General features: G+C 44.0%; 1 protein-coding gene across 4 annotated transcripts in view; it reads left to right on the top strand.

Moving 5' to 3' along the window:
• OSBPL10 (oxysterol binding protein like 10) overlaps positions 1-21,803 on the top strand; it is a 303,273-nt gene that overhangs the window by 113,808 nt on the left and 167,662 nt on the right. For all 4 annotated transcript variants that reach the window (XM_075587024.1, XM_075587022.1, XM_075587025.1 and 1 more), the window contains exons 2-3: positions 505-680; positions 6,847-6,926. In XM_075587024.1, coding sequence (XP_075443139.1) covers positions 505-680; positions 6,847-6,926 — 256 coding nt within the window. The remainder of the gene's footprint in view (positions 1-504; positions 681-6,846; positions 6,927-21,803) is intronic.

Here is a 21,803-nt window from a genome sequence, read left to right as displayed (position 1 = left end):
ATGCTTTTCCTCTTTTGAATATATTTCTATGTATCATCCTCGGTCACAGATACAAACACTCTTAATTTGTAACAATACTTAACAGGCTACGTGAGGGTATTCACTAGTTTTCACTATATACATAAGCAAAATAAGTCTATGCAACGCAGAATACGTGTTAAAATACATATTAAGATTGTAGAACATATTAAAATACTGTATTAACCCCTTAAAAGCCCAGATGGTCAGATTGTCATGGTCATCCCATGACAAGCTGGCCACTTGGGATACTAAGGACTTCATATTTGCACATATGAATTTTCTGATATTTGTGTTTTATTTGTAGGATGTTTGTTGTATGTTAACCCCTTCGGCGCCTGATGGCATCCCTTTGCCATGCAAGTTGATCACATATGCACACTTCTACCCTTTCTTTTCCAAGTACACATATATTTAGTTATTATTGAATAAACTTTTCTTTAAAGACAGAATATGCAATAATGTAAGTTTTTTTTTTTTAACCAGGTATTTTATGTTGGACTTCGACTCTGGGATCCTGCAGTATTTTGTGACGGAAGCAAGCAAAAGCCAGAAACCCCGGGGATCATTGCCTTTGGCGGGATCTGTCATTTCTGCGAGTGATGAGGCACCTAACATGATAGTAGCGTACTCAGCCAGTGGAGAAATATATAAGCTCCGAGGTATGGTGATAAAATAGCTACTTTCTTTACAACACCTTTAACCTGTTCTCGTTTGTTTTTATTTTTTCATACTGACTCCAAGAAACAGAAATTGATGGCTTATAAGAACTACTTGACCCGTTTATTTTGCTCATTCTCCTATCCTCTGTTAGACCCCAGACCGTATTAAATTATTTCATATTTAGGACTTCCTTGTTTGCTGTTGTTGGAATCTCGTCATCTGTATTGACCACTTTGTTTTGGTCCTAGCCCTTTGTTTCTGCATTTCCAGCCTAGTAGATTGTTTGGGATATTGAAAATGTTCCCGATGTTCAGGCTTTCGTGTACTGCCCAGTGTATCTTTTATTTCCCCAGAGAGCGTTAAATTTGCCTGGGATAATACACGCCATGATCCATTTGTGAGATGGCGGAAAGCACTGTATTCCCACCTCACACTGTATTCCCACCTCTCTTCTCTATTACCTATTGGAAGGGATCCCACTGTCAGAGTGATTGAGAGTAAGTTACCAAGCAGTCTGAGAAAAGACGCTCCACCACTTTATCACAACATTCATCTCTGCTTTACTCCCAAGTGGGTACCCAAACTCCTAGAAGAAGTGTAGATTTATGGAGTTGAATGTATTCGTCTGAGTGCAATGTAAGTAAAAGATCAGCGCCACTCAAACCGCAGTGAACCTTATTTCAGTGTTCATATCTACACAATTTATGCTTCTATTCGGTGTTGTAAGAAGTGGGATAATACTCCGTTTAAAATGCATTAAGTTCCAATGAAATGTATGTGAGTTACTCTGCTTCTCAATATTCGAGTAGGGGGCTTGGAGTCAGACATTTGCACTTCCACGATCTGTGAGAATTGGGTATTCAGATTGACTGAAGTCAGGTCTATTTTTCTCTTAATGGGGAGAAAATGGCTTTTCCTGTTGGAAGATCTATACATTGTTCAACACTGCTGTTCTGCTATGTTTTGTAGTTCTCACCAATTTATTTTAGATGTAATTTTTGTCATTTATGAGCAAATAAAAAGCTAGATTCTAGAGGCAATATTTGTTCAGCACCCAACTCTTCAACAGCACTTTAGGCAACTGTGTTTTCCTGGTTTTAAAAGCCACATAAGCATAAAAACTAAACAGGTCATTGGTTTGTCAATTTTGTTTAGGTAAAGCAACGGTTGGTGGTCAGTTTTGCATGCACTTCACTGGAGATGATAGGGACAGACATATGTATTGCCTTTTTAATATGCTCTGAATGAAAGACCATCACCTTTAAGTTACATGCTTTGTAAGGACCATACATCCATTATTAAGTAACACTTGGGTTTCACCATGTCGGTTTCAAAATCCAAATCAGCTTGAAAAGCAATATTGACCACAACATACAGTAAATACCAACTTCAACACAATTATGAAACAACGCGTAAATAAATTCAGTGGAAGAGTTCTGCCAGTGTAAACTTGCATCACTTTATGCAGAAACTGTGTTTCAGACTTAAAGCATTTGCTTTGCAATATATTGTGCAACAGGCCCTGCAAACCTGATCGATGCTAAATATAACAAAGGTGCAATTCCACACAGTGGACCAGAAAACAAAACTTCAACAGTCTAACTGACTTTCCTAAACAAATCTAGATATACTAAAATCAAAGGTTGTCCTGCTTTCATTTTGTATGGAAAATAAGTTACAAGTTGAATTTCTTAGGAGCCTCTGAATGTTGAAATGTTTGTCAATTTTTTTTTACCGTTATCCCTCCCTGTCCTTATCAGAGAACCAATAAAGTTAATGGGAGGTGGGGAGGGGGAACTCTGGCTGTATAGGAACTTGCTGAACACACAGTGACATCCCACAAAAGGAAGTAGCCTGAGGAAATCAAACCCCTTTCAAATCTGTTTAAAAAATAAATTAAATATACTTCTAGGTGTCAAATTTAGGGTTGCCAGGTGGCTTCTCCAAAAATACCGGACACAATGGGGAAAAGTGCGAGACACACACACACACACACACACACACACACATGCTCGAGAGACGCACACACACCCTTCTCCACTCCATGCCGTTTCCTCCTCTCCTTGGCCCCACTACCAGGCTCCTGACACCTCCTACTGATTGGCTGCTGCTGGGTAATGCAGCCAATCAAGATGGAGGAAGCTGCCCAGGTGTCACGGGAGACTCCTGTGGTGGGTAGGATCTCAGTGGCTGGAACAGCAGGAGCGTAGTAGGGGTCACAAGCAGAGATCAGAGGCAGGCGGCAGATAGCGAAGTCAGGTAACAAGCAGGGGTCCGAGGCAGGCGGCAGGTAGCGAAGTCAGGTAACAAGCAGAGGTCGGCAACGTGGAGACTGGAACAGGAGAGGCGAGCAGGGACAGGTCTGGGAGCAGGGACTGAGAACGGGAACAAACACGGACAAGCCAGATTACCAGCAAGTGCCTTTACTGCGAACAGACTCAAATACAGGTACAGGAACAGATCAGGATCAGAGTCATGTGCATAGGAGTCTGACTTGAAACAGAGGCAAGGGAGGAACAGGAAAGGGAGGTTTATATAGGCAGGCTGAGAGGGAGCACAGGTGCAGAGGTGTCAGGTATCAGAGTCTGGAATGTTCCTTAGTTTAGCAGCAGCAATCCCGGTGGACAAGTATAGGTACTGCAGGCTAGAACAAGACATTGAGAGTGGCAGCAGTCCCGGTGGCCAAGCATGGGTACAGCAGGCTAGAGAATATGACACCAGGACCCTAGTAACAACCCTACTCTCTCCCTGCTCGGGGAAATCCCGCTGTCCCCCAAGCGAGTCGCTATTTCCAGAGAGGTAATAACAGACTATACTGTACATGTCCAGTATTACCTCTAATTTTTGCTGGACAGTGTCCAAATACAGGACAATCTTGTTCAATACTGAACACCTGGCAACCCTAGTCACGTTTGGGTATAAAAAGGCACCAATTAAGCATGAGACCCCTTAAACATGTCACAGAGCTCAGTTCACTTTTGTCACGCTGTGCAGCCCGCAGACCAGACCAGTCCCCTGTACTGAGGTGGGATGTAGAGTATACGCACCGACAGCAGAGGGGGCGTGTCCGGGATGTGGCGTAGTAGCGTAGCCAGGCCTGGATGTAGATAAAGAATGGTCAAGTACTTGCCGTGTCCGAGGATATAGAAAGTTCCGTAGTCAAAATCCGTAGCAGAGTCCGAGGGTCTTAGAGGTTAGAGTAGTCTGTAGGAAAGCCGAGTTCAGGAGCCAGGGGGGGTGTTCAGACGAGCCGGGTCAATAGCTGTAAGGAATAAACACAAGAGAGCACGACATAAGTTCCAGGCAACACAGGTAGCAAGGAGCTATGCAGAGCAAGGAAGTGAAGGCAAAGCAGGATATTTAAAGCAGCAGTGACCAATCCAGACGAGGGGCAAGGCGGGGGCGTGTCGAGGAGCTGCTCGTGAGTGGCTGAGAGACCAGGAAGTAGTAGAGCACAGCTGAGAGTGCTGGAGACGTGGTGGAGACTCCCACGCCGAGCAGGGGGGCGGAGACAGGCATAATGTGTGCGCTATAAATCCTAGAAGGAAGCGCGCGCTCTGTAACACCAGCGCCAGAATCCAAGATGGCGGCCGCGGCGGAGTTCAAGGTATGCGCTGGGCGGCGGCATGGGTAGCGACGGCGGGCGGGGGCAGCAGCCGCTGCAGTACTGGTAGTGGGTAAGGAGGGGGTGACGCCGCAAGGGACGTGGCCCCCAATTCCTTACAACTTTGATCTTAGGAGGAATTGCCCTTTAAAGCAAACTGGTTCAGCTTTTCGCATCTGCATAACTTAGTTTTTTCTCAAGCACAGAAAACATTATGCAATCTCCAGAACCACAGTGACCAGCATATAAAAAGGTTGCTATCAGAAAGACTTTGAAGCAAAATGAATGACCCCTTTTGTTTTCCATGAAATTGCACTGGCATGGAAACATTTTACCAGGGAGACAATAAAAACAACGATACATATTTGGGGCAGCTAAGACTCAGTCATTATTTACATAACTTCTAATTTCATTTGTTAGGAAAGGAGAAAGTCACAAGTTGTTCTGGCAATAACATTACTTATTCAAGAGATGGATTCGGGTTGTTGATTTCAGCCACGAGTGCACGCATGAATAATACCAGCACCAGTTGTTATTAGTAAATACAACTTGTTGGTTACTTACAGTAGCTTCTAGTATAAATCAGCATTCTATGGCAATCAGTCAGGATATCGCTCAGGGGACCCCCTACATCTCTTGATGGTGCCTGGTCAATAGTTGTTATTCTGTGATCACGTTTGTACTGCAGAAGAGCCGAGTACACCTCTAGCCTCAACCACAATTGAAGGTCTGGCACAAATCTCTGCTGAACAAACCTATCAGGGAAACACATTCAGGCATTCAGCCAACATCCCCGCTAGGGAGGTGGGGGAGTCCAGCTTAACAAGCATCTTACAACAACATCTTGTTCACAGCAAAAGCAACTTGATTTCAGCATATCTTAGACATTTTAGTAAAAGACAAAAGTTAACACATCATGCACCTAAACCGTCAGAAACACAGCAAAACTACATTCTCGTTACACAGGTGGATGAGTTGTGAAAGTCAGTCATTCCACGGTAGGGAATTTAAGTGACACCAATAACACAATCCTGAAGTAGCAGGGCGGCCTACATGGCCATATGAATGAAAACATACATTCATTACATTCTGTACCATTGGGGATCTAGAGCACCTGAATGCTTATCACAGCCATAAGCTTTTGTCAGGAAACCTCTTAGTAAGTATGGCAGAGTGCAGGAGAGAGATCAACAGCTGGCTTTATTCAGAAACCCAATCAACACAGGGAGAGGCGTTTAGTGGGTTCTGAGCCCTTCCCTTATGCTACAAAAAGAGCTGCTTGTCTAAAACCAAAGATTTGATGTCAAACTGTCAACAAAGGGGTTAAATTAGATTTCTTTTAAATAATAGTTCTCATCTGATACCACTTGAAATGCCATTGAATAGCTCCAGCTAACACGTAACATACTGTATCAGCTTAGTTGGAAAAAAAGCTTATGCTAGAGCTGCAAGAACCACTTACCCCAGGGAGCTGAGGCTGCCTTTTTATCCAAGTTAAGCTAGGCAACTATAAGAGGTTGGTAATTGGCAGTGTAATTGTATTTTAGCACCACAATCTAATGGAGAAAGTTATAGCGGGAATTCCTTCAAAGTGCATTTGTGGTTGCTGGAATTATTGTTGCCGTGAGAGGAAGCCGGCCTTAGCTACCCTGTGCTGCTTAGCGGTCTAATCCTGTCACTTAATCCTTCCAAAACAGAGCAGTATAGCCCCCTCCGGAGTTAAAAGAGTTCCCTAAATTATCATGGCATTTGTAAGGGTGCAGTTGATTACCATAATTAGGGTACTCACACTGACGGGTACATTGATAAAGCAACACTGTAAATTCATTTAAAAAAACAGTCTACTTATTTTTAAATTATACACCAGTGTTATGCACTAGTGTTTTAATAAATAGTTTACAGTTTTTCCATCTATACCATTGACAATCACTGAATGTTTACTTTTTCATTTGAACTGCCCACCCTTAATACCCATTAGACATCTCCCTATGTGACAGACACAAGCTTTACCTTATTTTTGAGACTCATTTTTTGGAGGAGGAGGAGGAGGAGATGGTTGGAAAAGCTAAAATAAGCTACATTACCCAATAAATGTGTGTGGTACCACTATAAAGTCTAACACGGGTAGTATAGTATACCAGGGCGTGCCCGGTCCCAGAAACATCATGGTCGGGGGATTTTGACTTGTAGGTTGCATCAACTTCCAATGAATTAAATCCCAGTGATTGGGAGTTGATGCAAAAAATGACGATGCTGTGCATTGACTTCAATGAGAGTCTCCATGCGATAGTGCCCTGATCAGCATGGACATTTTAATGAGTAACTCCCTGGGTCTTACATTTGTACTTTTAGCCAGTTGTCAGCAGAACGAAGTATTTATTTAAAGTAGATAAATTAAAATATATCTATATTTTGATTTGCCATACTGTACAATGCTACTTTTATTTTATCAGCATAATCTCTCATAATGATTCCGTTAGAAATATATGCGAATTTATCTTTCTCCAGTGTGAACTTCTGATGTGCTGCAATTCTTCTATCTCCCTGGGTTTGTTTTTTAGCTGCTGATTCCAAAGAGAGGCAATACTGGATGACTCAGCTTCAAGCATGTGCCAAGTACCACACAGAGGGCAACGCTAAGGTAAATAATCACAGACACATGTTATGCCAGATTAGATTTAGGGGGTGACGGAAACTCTGTGATCGGGGCTCTATCGCATGGAAACTCCCATTCACTTATTCGCAGTTTAATAAATAACCCCCTTAGTCTTAATCAGGGCCGCCAACAGAAATCGTGGGGCCCGGGACAAACATTTTGAGTGGGCCCATCCTCCCCCGTGTCAGCGGTATTGCCCGCCGCCCCCCCATTTCACACCTCGTGAGCCCCCTCTCTTTCCCCCCCTTTTCTCATGTATTTCTCTCCCTTCCGTCTCACCCCATCTCACTCTCCCACCTCACATGTATTTCTCTCCCCTGCTTCTCACTCTTACTCCCTCTTTTCCTCACTCACCCCCTCTCTCCTCTCCCTCCGTCAATTACCACACGCTCACTCATTCTCTCCCCCACCCACATAATTCCCCCCACAAAATACTGTATATACCCAAAAAAATCCTACCCCAATTACATTTAAAAAAAATCCCCCCCCCCAATGCATACAATAAACCCACCTACCCAATACATATTAAAAAAAACAATACATAACCCCCTCATACATATATCTAACCAGGAATGTGTGTGATATATATGTATGGGTGGGTTATGTATTGTTTTTTTTAATATGTATTGAGTAGGTGGGTTTATTGTATGCATTGGGGGGGGGGGGGATTTTTTTTAAATGTAATTGGGGGTAGGAATTTTTTTGCATTGGGGTAAGAATTTTACACACATACACACACACACACACACACACACACACACACACACACACACACACACACACACACACACACACACACACACACACACACACACACACACACACACACACACACACACACACACACTACCCCCAAGCACCCCAATACATATAAAAATACCCCCAAGCCCCCCAATACATATAACAATACCCCCCAAGCCCGCCAATACATATAAAAATACCCCCAAGCCCCCCAATACATATAAAAATACCCCCAAGCCCTACAATACATATAAAAATACCCCCAAGCCCCCCAATACATATATACCTTGTGGTTGCCGGGGGGTGGCCCGATGCTGCGGGGGCCCGGCGGCTGGTAACAGCAGTTGCCGCCGGCCCCGCTGCAAGCACCTGCCCCACCATGCTGCTCCCGCACACACCGGGCTTCCCTCACGCGGCGCGCCGGAATCTTAGCCCAGCTGCTGACTTCCGGCGCTGCCGATAGGCAGACCCGGCACAGCGTTTTTTTTTATTTTATTTTTTTATATAACTTGAAATTTTTATTGATGTAAAGTACAGGAACAGATTATACCGCAGCAGTTACATATGTAATAAAGTGAAATATAAATCCGAATTAATTTATATAATAATAAAAGAATTAAAGTACATTGTGTTATGAATGATAACAAGACAACACAAGACAGGACTAGACTAACCGAGACATCACCCGGCCCGCGGTAGATCGGCTGCTGTCGTATTCATAGCTTGAGTATAGCATGCTGCCGGGTGAGGAGGGGTGGGAGTGACAAGGGGGGGAGAGGGTATTAGGGTAGGATGGGTGGGCCTGCCTTTAGGTGCGGAAGGGAAACGCCGAAAGTTGCAGTTTTGGTTGGGGCTTCTAGACCTCATCCTGGTTAGGTATGTTTCAAATTCCTTTCTGCCTGGGACTTTTCTTATCTTATTGTTCATGTTAACAGTGAACTTTGTGTAAAGATGATATTTGACCAGCCAAAGGAAAATGCGTTTTTTTGTTGTCTTTTTAAAAAATTTAATTAACTGGCGCCCGGCCACGCAAGGGGCCCGAACGGCCGGCCCCCCTGACTCAAGGGGCCCGGGACGCCAGTAACCTTTGTCCCCCCCCTGTTGGCGGCCCTGGTCTTAGTCTTCAGAGTCAAAAGGGCCCTCAATGTTTTGTTTTTCAAACCTTCCTACTGTATGTAAAGTGTTCCCAAATAATCCATGCTAAAGCTCAGTTCTCTTCCTTGTGAGTCTCAGACCCTCAACTCCACAGATGAATTCTAAACCATTAAACAGACTTCAAAACTTCAGCATCCATTAATAAATGATAAAATCATACATATACAAATTCACACGTTTTGAAAAAATCTACACAGTGACTTTCATGTGCAAATTTTCGCGTTGCTTCTTTTTGCTGAAACGAAAAAGTTGCTGCAAACGATTTGCTGCCATATTCACTAAGTGGTACTATCCCATGAAACACGTTCAAGGACAGGAAGACAACTTACAGCTCGTTAAATTGAATGGCAATTCTGCTGGAAGGAGTCTTGACTGATTAGCACCTCTTAGTAAAATGACCCTATGTCTATGTATTGTGGCGATGTCCTGGGGAAGCTCCTATAGAGCGGAACTCTTTCATCCAGGCTTCATGTAACTACACGTACCATCACCCTCTGACATTGGCATGCAAATGCAGCAAGAGGAGCCAACAATTAAGCTTATACATAAAAGCCTAAGTAAATTTGCTGAGGGCTCAGGCCTAGATGCACTAGGCTCCATTAGCCTACTTAACATTATGTAAACCTAAGTTAACATCGTGTTAACAACAATGCTGTATCCATTTAGGACTATAAGGTAGCGTTAAGCCATGTTTTCTCCTGTAAAGAGCATAGCGTTATCTATAACGGACGTTTGTGATAATAAGATGCAGATTATGTGCAAGAGACCTCATCATATCATCTCCTATTCACTAAACTCCTTGAATGGTTTACATGGGGATGTAATGTTATGTTATTTAAGCCATAGCTAAACATGGCGTTACCCTGATCCAGATGCAGAAATACATATATATATTATTTTTGTTGCTATGTCTGGATGGGTGTAACACCACAGTTAGACATTATTTAAATAATAGTGTTATTTCTCTCTCCTTTCCTGCCCTCTATTTCTCCATTCCAGCAAAAGCCCTATCTCAGGGTGTGGATAGGAGTAACGCCAAGACATATAATAAGGTTTGTGGATACCGCGTTAAATTCTGGGAATATAACTATTCTGGACCCAGGCTCACATGTAGCATGTGAGTAAGTCAATGTAGTTTAACTCGTCCCCTTTTAAAAGCACACAAAGTCCTTCTATTTTCTTCAACTTTATTGAGGGGAGTTAACAGAAATATAAAAGTTCTATATGTGGATTGTGCTAGCAGATTTCTCTTGTCAGGACAATAACCTATGAGAGGAAGGTGTTCTGCTATGGGGAAGTGCTTCTCTGAGGGGAAGGTAAAAAGGATTTCCCTTTCTAAGGGAGCAGTGAAAGAAGTGTCTACTCACTGTGTCTGCTGATGGAAAAGAGAGAGCACACTTTCCTGTCAGACAGGAAAAAGCTAAGGGGTATAACAATATGCAGATAAAGGCAAGGGGAGAGGACTAAACCAATCTCAAATATGAGCATTGGGAGGTTGCCATGGCAACGGGCTAATGGCTGTGTAATGGGGATTATTATTTGTAACAATAATGTTGCAATATACACAGCTCTGGCTGCTTCAGAGCAGAAAAACCATGCAACTTAGCTGGGGAGGGCTGGCAGGCTGAGAGCAGACAAAATACACAGAAATAAAAAATCCTGTTCCAGGACAATAACACCGGTTTAGGTAACATTCGTTATGTTCCATGATTTGTGGTGTGATAGTCCTGGTCGTCCGTGACAGATGCCATGTTACACGGTTTTATCCTAATGTCTTACCTCTCCTCAGCAACATTGGTAGTAGGTACAGGTGATCCTCAGTATCCGACAGCCCGCTTTCTGTCGAATGCCTTATCCGACATCTCATAATGCAATCTGCTGGATGCATTATCCGATGATCACTGCCGCCGATTTACGTTGTCCCGCAATCCGACAGCCCATTAACCGACGGTGGTTTGCGGGGACGCCTTACGGCAGATAAGTGAGGACCGGCTGTATTTGGAATGCACCCCGGTAACATATACATGTATATGGGGGACACTGCGGTATACATCTGTGTGTATATTTGAGTGTTTTTAGACATTGTTGCACCATATTTGTTGATTATTAATGCCTAATAAATGTTGCACACTATTTTGCACATTCCTGTGAATTCCTCAACTTGAAGATTTCACCCCTACTTTTTGTGTGTGTGTGTGGGGGGGTTTAATCTCATATTTTGCTTTTCTTCAGAGGTGCATTGCCTAGTTATTAGGGCTGTGGTATTTGATGTGATTATATTATTATATAGTCATTGGGTTGTAGTGCTATATTATTTTTTTGTATGTCTGTATAGAATAGGCCCAAAGTAGACATTTCTGTGTGACTTTTACAGCCTTTACACTGATCATCGGCAACTTGGTACCCTCTACAATAGCTGTAATTATATTATATTGAAGGTGTTTGTGTCTTAGCTGGCTGATTGATGGAATGCTTCCACTCCTGCTTTCTAGCAGAGCATGATAAATTCACCTTTCAAGTGATCATCTTGTTACATTGAAGTTCATACCAGGAGGCATTCTTTAGTTTTATTCAACTCGAATCATCATTTATTTTCCGAAAATTAATGCATCGAAATAGTAAAAAGCCAAAAGGGAACAAATCCCTTCACAAGGAATTGGAACGTTTTTCTTTTTTGGTCGTTCTAATGGTTTTCTCCATAGGGTAGTTGGATAGGAAAAATACAGAATACACAAACACGGTTTGTCTTTTGAGTATAAATCAGGGGGCTTTCTGTTTTTATCAGCCCAGTGTAAACTTAAATCCTGATCATGTACATTTGTAAGTGTTTGATATTCAAAACTAAAAGCGTGCTCACTGTGACTGTAATGAAGTGTGTGTGTGTGTGTTCCTCTTGTGTGATTGCTAAGGAAAGGGTTAAGCCAATAGCAAATTGCCCTCACCTGATGGGTCTGTACTTGTTTTTCTCTGGTCTAAATGCCCTATATAAGCAGGTATTCCTAGCTTACTCTGAGCTGCTGCCTATAAACACCTGGTTTGGTGCAGGTGCTTTCATAGGCCACATTTATAGTGTGCGCGACTGCGCAAACAAAGTGCAGCCGCTCTATATGGCCGGCCATAGTGAGCGCGAGCGTGGCGTGGCAGAATTTTGAGCCGGCCCAAATTTTTTTATTTGTCGCGTGTCAAGTGAGCGGTTCAGCCAATGAGGACGAACCAGCCTCGTGACATCACGGCCACGCCTCAGCCATGCCTCTCCATCGCGCGCGTCATCAAAAACTCAAAGGACACGGATCGCTCCAGCGACAGGCGCACGCAACGCCAAGCGCTCTGTCGTGCGTTCACTTTAATCGCGGCCTTACGGGTGAGTTTGAAATTAGCAGGAATGTTGGCTCTGTTTGTGTATTGGTTGTGTTTGCTGGGGAGTGCGATTGGTAAGGGTGCGTGCGGTACATGCTTACCTAAGTAGAAATTGCCCTCATCTGATTGTCATTGTTTGGCTCTCAAAAAAGAAAGTGCGGATGAAAATCAATACAGGTGGTGAGTAAAAAAGGCAAAAAGTAATAGCTGAGAAGGAACTTAATATGCAAGTACTGAAAAAAGCCGTGAGCTACAATTCCAATAAAATTCTGCAAAATGAACCAGAAAATAAATCTCACTTTAGAAAAAAAAAAATCTAAATTGTGGAAATAATGGAAAAATTAACCGTAATGACTCTACCTCAACTACAGCTGCCATGGAGTTCTCCAAATCTCGTGGGATTTAGCTAGACGTTTCTCTATAAAAAAGCCCAACTTGTTTGATACAATGTTGGCAGTGCTGTTGCGAGGTTAGAGAGGAGCACACTGAGCCTGTGGAGTTGGAATTTCATTCAAAGTGATTTATTTGTGATTGATGGTGTCTTACAGTGGTTGTTACTTATTTGTCCAATTCAATTTGTCTGTGAGTGGTTGTTGTGCGTTGTGAGTGATAATTTGACATATTTTTCGTTGTTTTCGATGATTTCCAGTTATTTTAAGTGCTTCCAAGTCCTTTTCGTTTTTTTTTTAAATCATTTTTAGCGCGTGTATAGACCCTTGAGACTTGACAGGCTAGGATCGGGCAGGAAAAAAGCTCTCAACATTTTCTTATGTAGCACATGTACCCTCACCCTCTAGGAGATACTTGTTGTAGCTACAGGTGTTATGGTACGGCATACCTGTGAGGGTCAGGAGAGCTGAGTCGTCTGCGATGGTGAGGAGACCAGGACAGGCTTTTGGTGTCATCTTAGGTTCGTTATCTTGTGTTCAGCACCTCCAGCTTCATTAGGATCTAGGGGGTCCTAGAGGCAAGCTACCCAGCTACCTGAACAAGCTCCTCACCCCTACCACATGCAGTACCTATCACCTGAGATCAGACTCCAAAAGACTATTCATGGTCCCAAGACTCAACAAAGTATCCGGACATTCCTCCTTCTTCTTCCGTGCACCCCAAAACTGGAACAACCTACCAGAGACTCTCATATCCACCACCAGCTTAAGTTCTTTCAAATCTAACACTTTAATCTGGTCTGTAACTGTTTCATACGCTCATAATATATATTTTCTTTAACTGTGCATGCAATGTCTTGTATATAATGTATACCTTGTTCATTTATGTAACTGTATTTGTAACCATGTATTATTTTGTTTTACTCTGTGCCCAGGACATACTTGAAAACGAGAGGTAACTCTCAATGTATTACTTCCTGGTAAAATATTTTATAAATAAATAAATAAATAAATCTGAAGCACATCTCCTACACCCAGGCCCACTGACTCAAATCCAGGCAGGTGTAAAAGGTAACAAGGGATTCTTTATTCTGCATTCACTGTAGATCTTACACAGTGGTGCATAAGTCTCAGAGGATACCAGGCCTGTGGATGGTGCTTGCTCTCTGAGTCTGGAGCATTCAGATCTTGTATGGCCCGTCAGCCATGAGGCCTGACTGACCTTTCTCACTCCCAGCGTGGAGGAGAAGCTCTCACAGACTGACTAAATTTGGCACTGCCTCTCTTCTGAGGAACCAGAAGGGGAGGGCTGAAGGTCTGTACATTTAACTGATAGGCTATACACAGGCCATGAGTCACCACCACACTTCTGTCACTCAGAGAGGAGCATGAGGAGTGGGGTCAAAAGCCCACAGGATGGCCTGTCACAGCCTAGACTGCTTAGGGCTTATCTGACAGGGGGAAGAGACAAGCAGAGTAGACTAACCATGTTACATTTACAATATGAAAAAACTCAAGGACAGCAGTGGGATGTTAGAAATTGTACCGTGCTGTGGATGGCACATATTTAGCAGGAATTCTTAAACGTGTACTCTTTAAGAGCTTGAGAATCTTTAATTTGAGAAGCCTGTTAAACATGCCTCCTTGAGACTGTTTGATGGAGCAGGTGCCTGTTTAATATTCAGAGGGCAGATGTCCCCAAAAGGCTATAGCTTCTTACTAGTTATTTGTTTAATTTTTAAGAATTCTCTTCATGGAAAATACTATAACACAGAAGAATACTTACCATTTATTTCAGATTCACCCTTCAAACGGCAACTGGATTTATCCTAAAGACAATTTCAAGTGAATATGTTTTATTGCTGACATTTAGACTGGAAGGTTAAACATCAGAAATGTATGTGCAGCATTTGTTTTATTTAAGTTTGCTGTAGCAAAGCTTCATTTGGCACATTAGTCATATGTAAAATATTTAGTATTGATGGTGCGCTGTGTTGTGCATGAATTGGCCTATGTTTTTATTCCCCAGATATATGACCTGCTGAGATAAAATGCTACTTTGATGAGAGAGGAGTAATTGGTCCTTTAAAGTGCAGAACACATTAGCATTGGGTGGTTAAACATTATAAACGTTAGAACAGTCTGTGAATAGTTTGAACCGGGATGCAGTACACATGTAGAGAGAAATGTATTTCTACCTCAATTATACATTGAGTACATAATATATGCTCTTTCCCAGGTTGTACAGAAATGTTTTTGACAGGGTGCGTTTAATTACACGATGAGCAAGCATTGTTTACAGGGGCGGATTTCCCATAAGGTGGAGAAGGCTTTAGCTTAGAGCAGCAATTTTATGGGGACGGCAATTTCTTTGTGTGAGTGTTTGTGTGTCTTCATTTTTCCGCAGCAGGCCCTCTCCTGTAGCGTCCCATCGTCATGACGACCCGACGGCACATGATGCCGTAACGCCCGTTGCCATGACAATGCATTGTTATGTGACGCCGCATTGTCATGACGTCGTATGCTGCGGAGGAGGTCCGCCCCCCAGCCTGCAGGTGGCAAAAAGCTAAATCTGCAACTGATTTTATACAGTATATGTTTTTGTGATACATTCCTACAATGATTATACATCTACAGATGCAGCCACCTGTATTAGAACTCTTAGGCCTCGGACATGCTTACCGCTGGCGTGCTGATGCGCGCTGAGGCTCAGGGAAAGCGGGTGCTTTCCCTGGCCTTGCAGTTGCTTGTCCTGCTCGCCGTAAGGGGGCGGGCCGGGGGCAGGCACGTCACTGGCCGGGGGCGGGCCAGTGACGTCACGGAGCTGGTTCGCCCTCATTGGGCGAACCGCTCACGTGACCGGCCTGTCGCGCCGGCAAGCGAGGGAATTTTAAATTCCCCTAAGACCTGCGCTTCCGCAAGCGCGCGGAAGCGCAGGTGAGCCCCTACTAAAGCCGCTCTAATTGCGGCTGTAGGGGCTCAGTGCTGAGCGCGCGCTCCCGCCAGCAAGCAGGCAACATGGCCGAGGCCTTACCTGGGAGATTCTGGGGCAGTCTCACAGTAAATACCTCAACATGCCTCAACATGTCTGTGAGATTCTTAATAGTCCATCGAATTAACACAGCAGGGGGTCCCTGTCGTCCCATTCAGTTTGAAAGGCGCCCTAGGAGGCGGGAAATGCGTCAGGGGATTTTGTGCTGTTTTTCCATTTTTTGGGCTATTATGCCCAATAAAGTCATTTAAATTCTACTTACTACCAGCCTCATCCTTTACCAGCGGTGCCCAATTTTTGCTTTTTTATATATTGATATTATTTCATCTATTTTTTCCTATCCAAAATGTACACTTTTTTGGTATTTTGTTAATTAAACCCCTAATCGGCACGTTTAGTTAAATATCAGTAAAAATATATATATTTAAATATACATTGTACAATAATAAATATATTGATTATTCGAGGGTTCCAAAAAAATGGAAACACTTAATACAAATTGCAATTTCACTACATGGCAGAGAGCCGCATTGTTTATAACAGGGGTGCGCAACTAGGGGGCGCAAGATTTTTCTGGGGGTCCCTGCACTCTTCCCCAAGGCATTTAAAGCCTCTTCCCCAAGGCATTTAAAATAAAAAGGTAAGGGGGGCGCGAGCACTGGGGGGAGCAGGCAGGGGGGCGCGCTCCAAAAGTTTGCGCTCCCCTGGTTTATAACATACAGATGTAGCCTGCTGTCAAGAGTCCCTCCCGCAACACTCCCCGTATACCTTAAGGGGCGCACAGAGGAGATAAGTTCAGGCTCAGGGCTGGTAGGAACTAAAATCTCCCATGAGGCCAGCGTTCATCTTAGCTTAGGGTATATATACAGGATATATATACCCCACCCAGCCTGCTAGCTGTTGCTTGTTAACTTTTGTTTTCCTGGGCAGCAGTCTGGCTATTCCCTTGCCCCCTGCTCTATGCCTTTCCCTGGCTATCATTACCTTGCATCTAGTGCTGCAGACTTTACAGGCATCTTTTGTTTTGTCTTGTATTCCCCTCGCACTTCTTGCCCCCTGCGGCCCGCTGGGGAAGTTATTTGGGCTTCGTGTGTAGCTTGTAACTTATCATCACTGTGTACAGTTTGAACAGTATATATTAAGGGGCAAATAAATACCCTTTATACAGTATGTCTTCACTGCACGTGTGTGGCGTATTTTGAAGAGTTGTGCAAAACTGCCAGACATTAATACGTTGTAAATATTGGGTTCAAAGTTGCCATCGAAGCAAACGCTGAGACGCCTTTTTTTTCTACAGTTGTTGAAAGTTGGCAAACGTTTTTGCGGTTTCTCCGATATCTTAACCCCATTAAGTGGCCAGCACTACATATCTCTGCAATGGTACTGGAAGGGCTGAAACATTTGAAGGAACAGACTTTGCACATCTCTACTCATTCCTACTATTCATTAGAACTACAGCTTTGATCGAATAGTAGGCTTGGTGAGGAAGAAGTTTTCCATGTGCATTACAATGTCAGACGTGCAAAAGTGATATTTCATTGTGGGATCTTTATACATTATAGCAAAGCATGACTATCACAGAGGTATATACATGACAAGTGGAATTATTCAACAACATCAATGCTGTAGGGGCGCAGTGCATGGATTGTCCAATGCTTCATGAGTCAAGGGACAATAACTGTTATAACAGCGCAAACTAGTCATTGACGCTGGCGGGTTTCCAGCCAGATGCACAGTACGTTCTGGGCATGTATAGTGCTTTCTAGGAGGTTGTTTTGGCCCCAGGTAACACCAGTTATGATTTAGATTGCTACAGTTCATATAGCTCAGAGTCGTCCCACTTGTGTCAAAGTTTCCAGGAAAGCGATGTTACTGTTGTACTGTATGTACTGTCATGATGTGTTTAGATATCTTTTTTTGAACTGTAGAATTACTTAACTGGGCAGTAGTCAGAGGAACACTGGCACTCAGTTTACAGATCTGATTAAAAACCTGGGGATATTTCATTGAATCGCCTTTTTATACTTAGATATAAATAGCTTGTTATTTTAAACAAGGGACGAAAGCACTTTGGATGTTATATTTAAAAGGATTGTTTTGTATGAGTGGTACATGCATAGAAGGGACAAGGTCCTTAAATCTGTCCATTATATTTAATTATTTTGCTGCTAGAATGGCCCAGAGAGCAACTGCAATTACACAGCAAATTCTTGCAGGTCCCTGGAGCAGCAAAAGGGTTAGAAAAAAAGATTGGAGTTTAGGTTTCAAAGTAAAAAAGTAGTGCTGAGTGCACATTGATCCATAGCAATTGGACGTTGGTTATGATAACATCATAATTGGTTTGCTCACTATGGAAGATTAGATTAATTCCTTAAATAACATTGCCAGCAAATCAAGATTTCATTAACCCAGCAATTTACAGTGCTATATTAGGAATCGTATTGGCCTGATGGTTGCAACCTCACTTAAAGCAGCAACCCTCCTACCACACGATGTCCACGACCACCGACACCTAAAAAGGCATGTGACTGGTAAACTGACACCTTTCAATAACTCCGCCAGCCAGGATAGCTCCTGGGTCTCGAGACCACCTGGGAATCCAGCACCGGCTGCACAAATATCACACAAAAACATGGCAAAAGGGTAGCAAACCACCACCCCGGGACTGCCGATATAAACAACATGTACTGTAGCACCACTCAGACCCCCGACGTCTGCAGTTGCACGTTTTTCCTCTACTGGGGTACTTTATGCATTACCAGAGCCGGGCAGCCTGTGGAGCTGTGACCACTTATGGTTTCTGGGGGGGATGTGGCCAGCCACCAGGTCAGAAGCATGACATCAATTCAGAGGCCACAGAGCTTCCGGAACACACAAAAGCAAACAGAAGTGGGAATCCAGGAGTTGGGTGGGAGTGCCGACAACAGCGGTCGGATTAAAGCTCTAGTGATTATGCACATTACAAATAGCGCAGTTCAATGGGACGGGTTGGCTGCAGGAAAGTGTGGTGGGCATCTGAAAAGTTTGTGAGCGCGCTTGGCTGCTTCCCTTTGCCATGTTACAGCACCGCGCACTACAATACAAAACTATGAGCAAGTAATGGAATATAGGGGAAACTATGCATTACAATGAGCATATGACTAAAGTAAACATGACGCAATACATTTTAACGAGGGACAAAATAATATGAAAAGGGCTATAATGCACTTTTAAAAATGATAAAATAAAACAGTATTAGGGGGCTACCTAAGACACTTGTATAATGGGGAAATAGGCCTAGTCTGACGGTGATCAGGGGATGATCAGCAGGGCTGGGTTAAAACCGTTTTTTGGTAAGCCCTGATGCCTCTTTCAGTCACCTTTTCTGGCTGCCAATAATGTAATTTCTACAAATGCCTCCATTCCTCCAAGTTGGGCAATATGAAAGATACTAGTTCTTTAAGTGCAGTTATTTGAATATTCTGCTGTGTATAAGCCAGCACTTGGTCCCAAAAGTTCTACATCTTGGGGCAGTCCCATAAGCAGCTTTTTAGATCTGCTTTAGGTTGATGGCACTTTGGACATCTATTCCTGGATTTGTCTGTATCTTTGTAACTTATGTTAAACATACAATATGCCCTGTGTTTCAGTGTTAGTTGCATCTCTTTCCACGTTTCTGATATACAGATGCAGCGGCCGTTATTCGAACACTTCACGCGGTGTATACCTCGGAACACCCACGTCATGGCGCGTGGTGATTTCCTCCAACCATACCGCCTTACGACGCGAGTGCAGAAAATTGCATTTTAGTGTCCTGGTTTTTAAACACCTGAAATTGACACAGAAGCACAGTACTGTACACATTACAATTCATTCATTTCATTGCATTTCATTGCACACAAAGAAACAGAATCCATGAAATTCAAACAAAGCAACCGCGATAAACACGTGTGCCTAGGACGATTGACCGCGTTAATGCCGCGTGGAATACAGCAGCGCACACGAAAACGGCTCCGTGATTTGTTCGAATAACGGCCGCTGCATTTGTAACAAGTTTTCTAGTTCTATCTTATCCAGTAAGTATTACATCTAATTCCATTATTCACTTGAAATCTTTGTTCCAGGCCTCAAAACCCTTTTGCAAAATCATCTCATAATTGTTGTCTCTTACACTATATCAGATATATACAATTTTGTATCTGTCCTTTCTGGAAAAACTAAAGAAATTATCAAATATAATTTTTGACAATACAGCTGAACCCGGTTATAACGCGAATTCGGTTATAACGCGGTTTTCACGTGGCTCCCGTTTAAAAAAAATAAAAAATTTAAATTAAAAAAGAAATTAAAATGTTTTACATTTTTTTGCACACACTGCCACACTGCACACACTGCACACAGTGCACACACTCTCACTGCACACACTCACTGCACACTGCGCACACTGCACTCACTGCACACTGCACACACTCCCAGCACACACTGCACACACTCTCACTGCACATTGCACACTGCTCACAGCACACTGCTCACAGCACACTACACACTCTCACTGCACACTGCACACACTCTCACTGCACACACTCTCACTGCACCACTGCACACACTCTCATTGCACACACTCTCACTGCACACACTCTCACTGCACACTGCACACACTCTCACTGCACACTGCACACACTCTCACTGCACACTGCACACACTCTCACTGCATACTGCACAATGCACAATGCACAATGCACAATGCACACTGCACACACCACACTGCACACACTCACTGCACACTGCACACTGCACATACTCTCACTGCTCACACTCTCACTGAACACACTCCCAGCACTCACTCTCACTGCACACTGCACACACTCTCACTGCACACACCACACTCCCAGCACTCACTGCGCACACTCTCACTGCGCACACTCTCACTGCACACACTCTCACTGCACACAATCTCACTGCACACAATCTCACTGCACACACTCTCACTGCACACACTCTCACTGAACACACTGCACACACTGCACACTGCACACACTCCCAGCACACACTCTCACTGCACACTGCTCACAGCACACACTCACTGCTCACAGCACACAGCACAGCACACTCTCATAGCACACAGCACACAGCACAGCACACTCTCACAGCACACAGCACTCACAGCACACTCTCACAGCACTCAGCTCTCACAGCACACGGCACTCACAGCACACTCTCACAGCACACAGCACTCACAGCACACTCTCACAGCACACAGCTCTCACAGCACACAGCTCTCACAGCATACAGCACTCACAGCACACTCTCACAGCACACAGCTCTCACAGCACACTCTCACAGCACACAGCACTCACAGCACACTCTCACAGCACACAGCTCTCACAGCACACAACACTCACAGCACACAGCACTCACAACACACACTCACAGCACACTACACCACACCTCCCACTCCCCCTCCCTACCTTTGGTGTCGGCTGCTGAGATCGGAGCGGAGCTGGCATCAGGAGGAGGGGGGGTGTCGGGAGGAAAGGGGGTGTGTCGGGAGGAGGGGGGGTTTCGGGAGGAGGGGGGGGGGGGGGGTGTCGGGAGGAGGGGGGGTGAGTGAGGAGCAGGCTGGGACTCGGAGGGCTGCGTGGGCTATGCCACGGAGGTCCGGTAGGTGTGGGGGCCTGGGGGGGGAGGAAATGGATGCCGGTGGTGGGAGGTAAGGAGCAGGTTGTGGCTGGACTCGCCATTGCTAGGGGACGTGTAGGGCTTCCGGCCACCTCTTCCTTCCTTCCCTCCTCACTCCCTCCCGATCAGGCGCGCGGCGGCCATTTTTTAAAAAAAAATCACGCGACCTCGGTTTTAGCGCGGTCGGATCGGGTGGCCCCCGAGGACCGCGCTATAACGGGGTTTAGCTGTACTTCCTTTTAATACTGTAGTTCTCCAGGGATTTACAATAATGTGTCACATGTGGATACAAATAACCATGTGAACTAGGAATCTCCCTCTTTTCCTTTAATTCCTCAAAGGTAAGGAATCTTTCCTGGTCCTCCTTTATCAGATGTCCTATACACCTTTAGCCCTTGCCTTCCCACAATTGAAAGGATGCCTGATTTGGGCTTGGGAAGAAGTTTGCGTTTCCCTTAATAGGCAGACATTTAGATATTGTGTATGATAATCCTATATTAGACCTTATTGTCTTCCATGCTGCGTAAGTGTCTCTTACCAATGTATTATCTTTGGTCTCTCTGGGCAATG

Source organism: Ascaphus truei, chromosome 2 (assembly GCF_040206685.1).
Source record: "Ascaphus truei isolate aAscTru1 chromosome 2, aAscTru1.hap1, whole genome shotgun sequence".
In the NCBI taxonomy this organism is placed as follows: domain Eukaryota; kingdom Metazoa; phylum Chordata; class Amphibia; order Anura; family Ascaphidae; genus Ascaphus; species Ascaphus truei.
The sequence above is the reverse complement of the archived record's forward strand: the minus strand, read 5'-3'. Positions and strand labels throughout refer to the sequence as shown.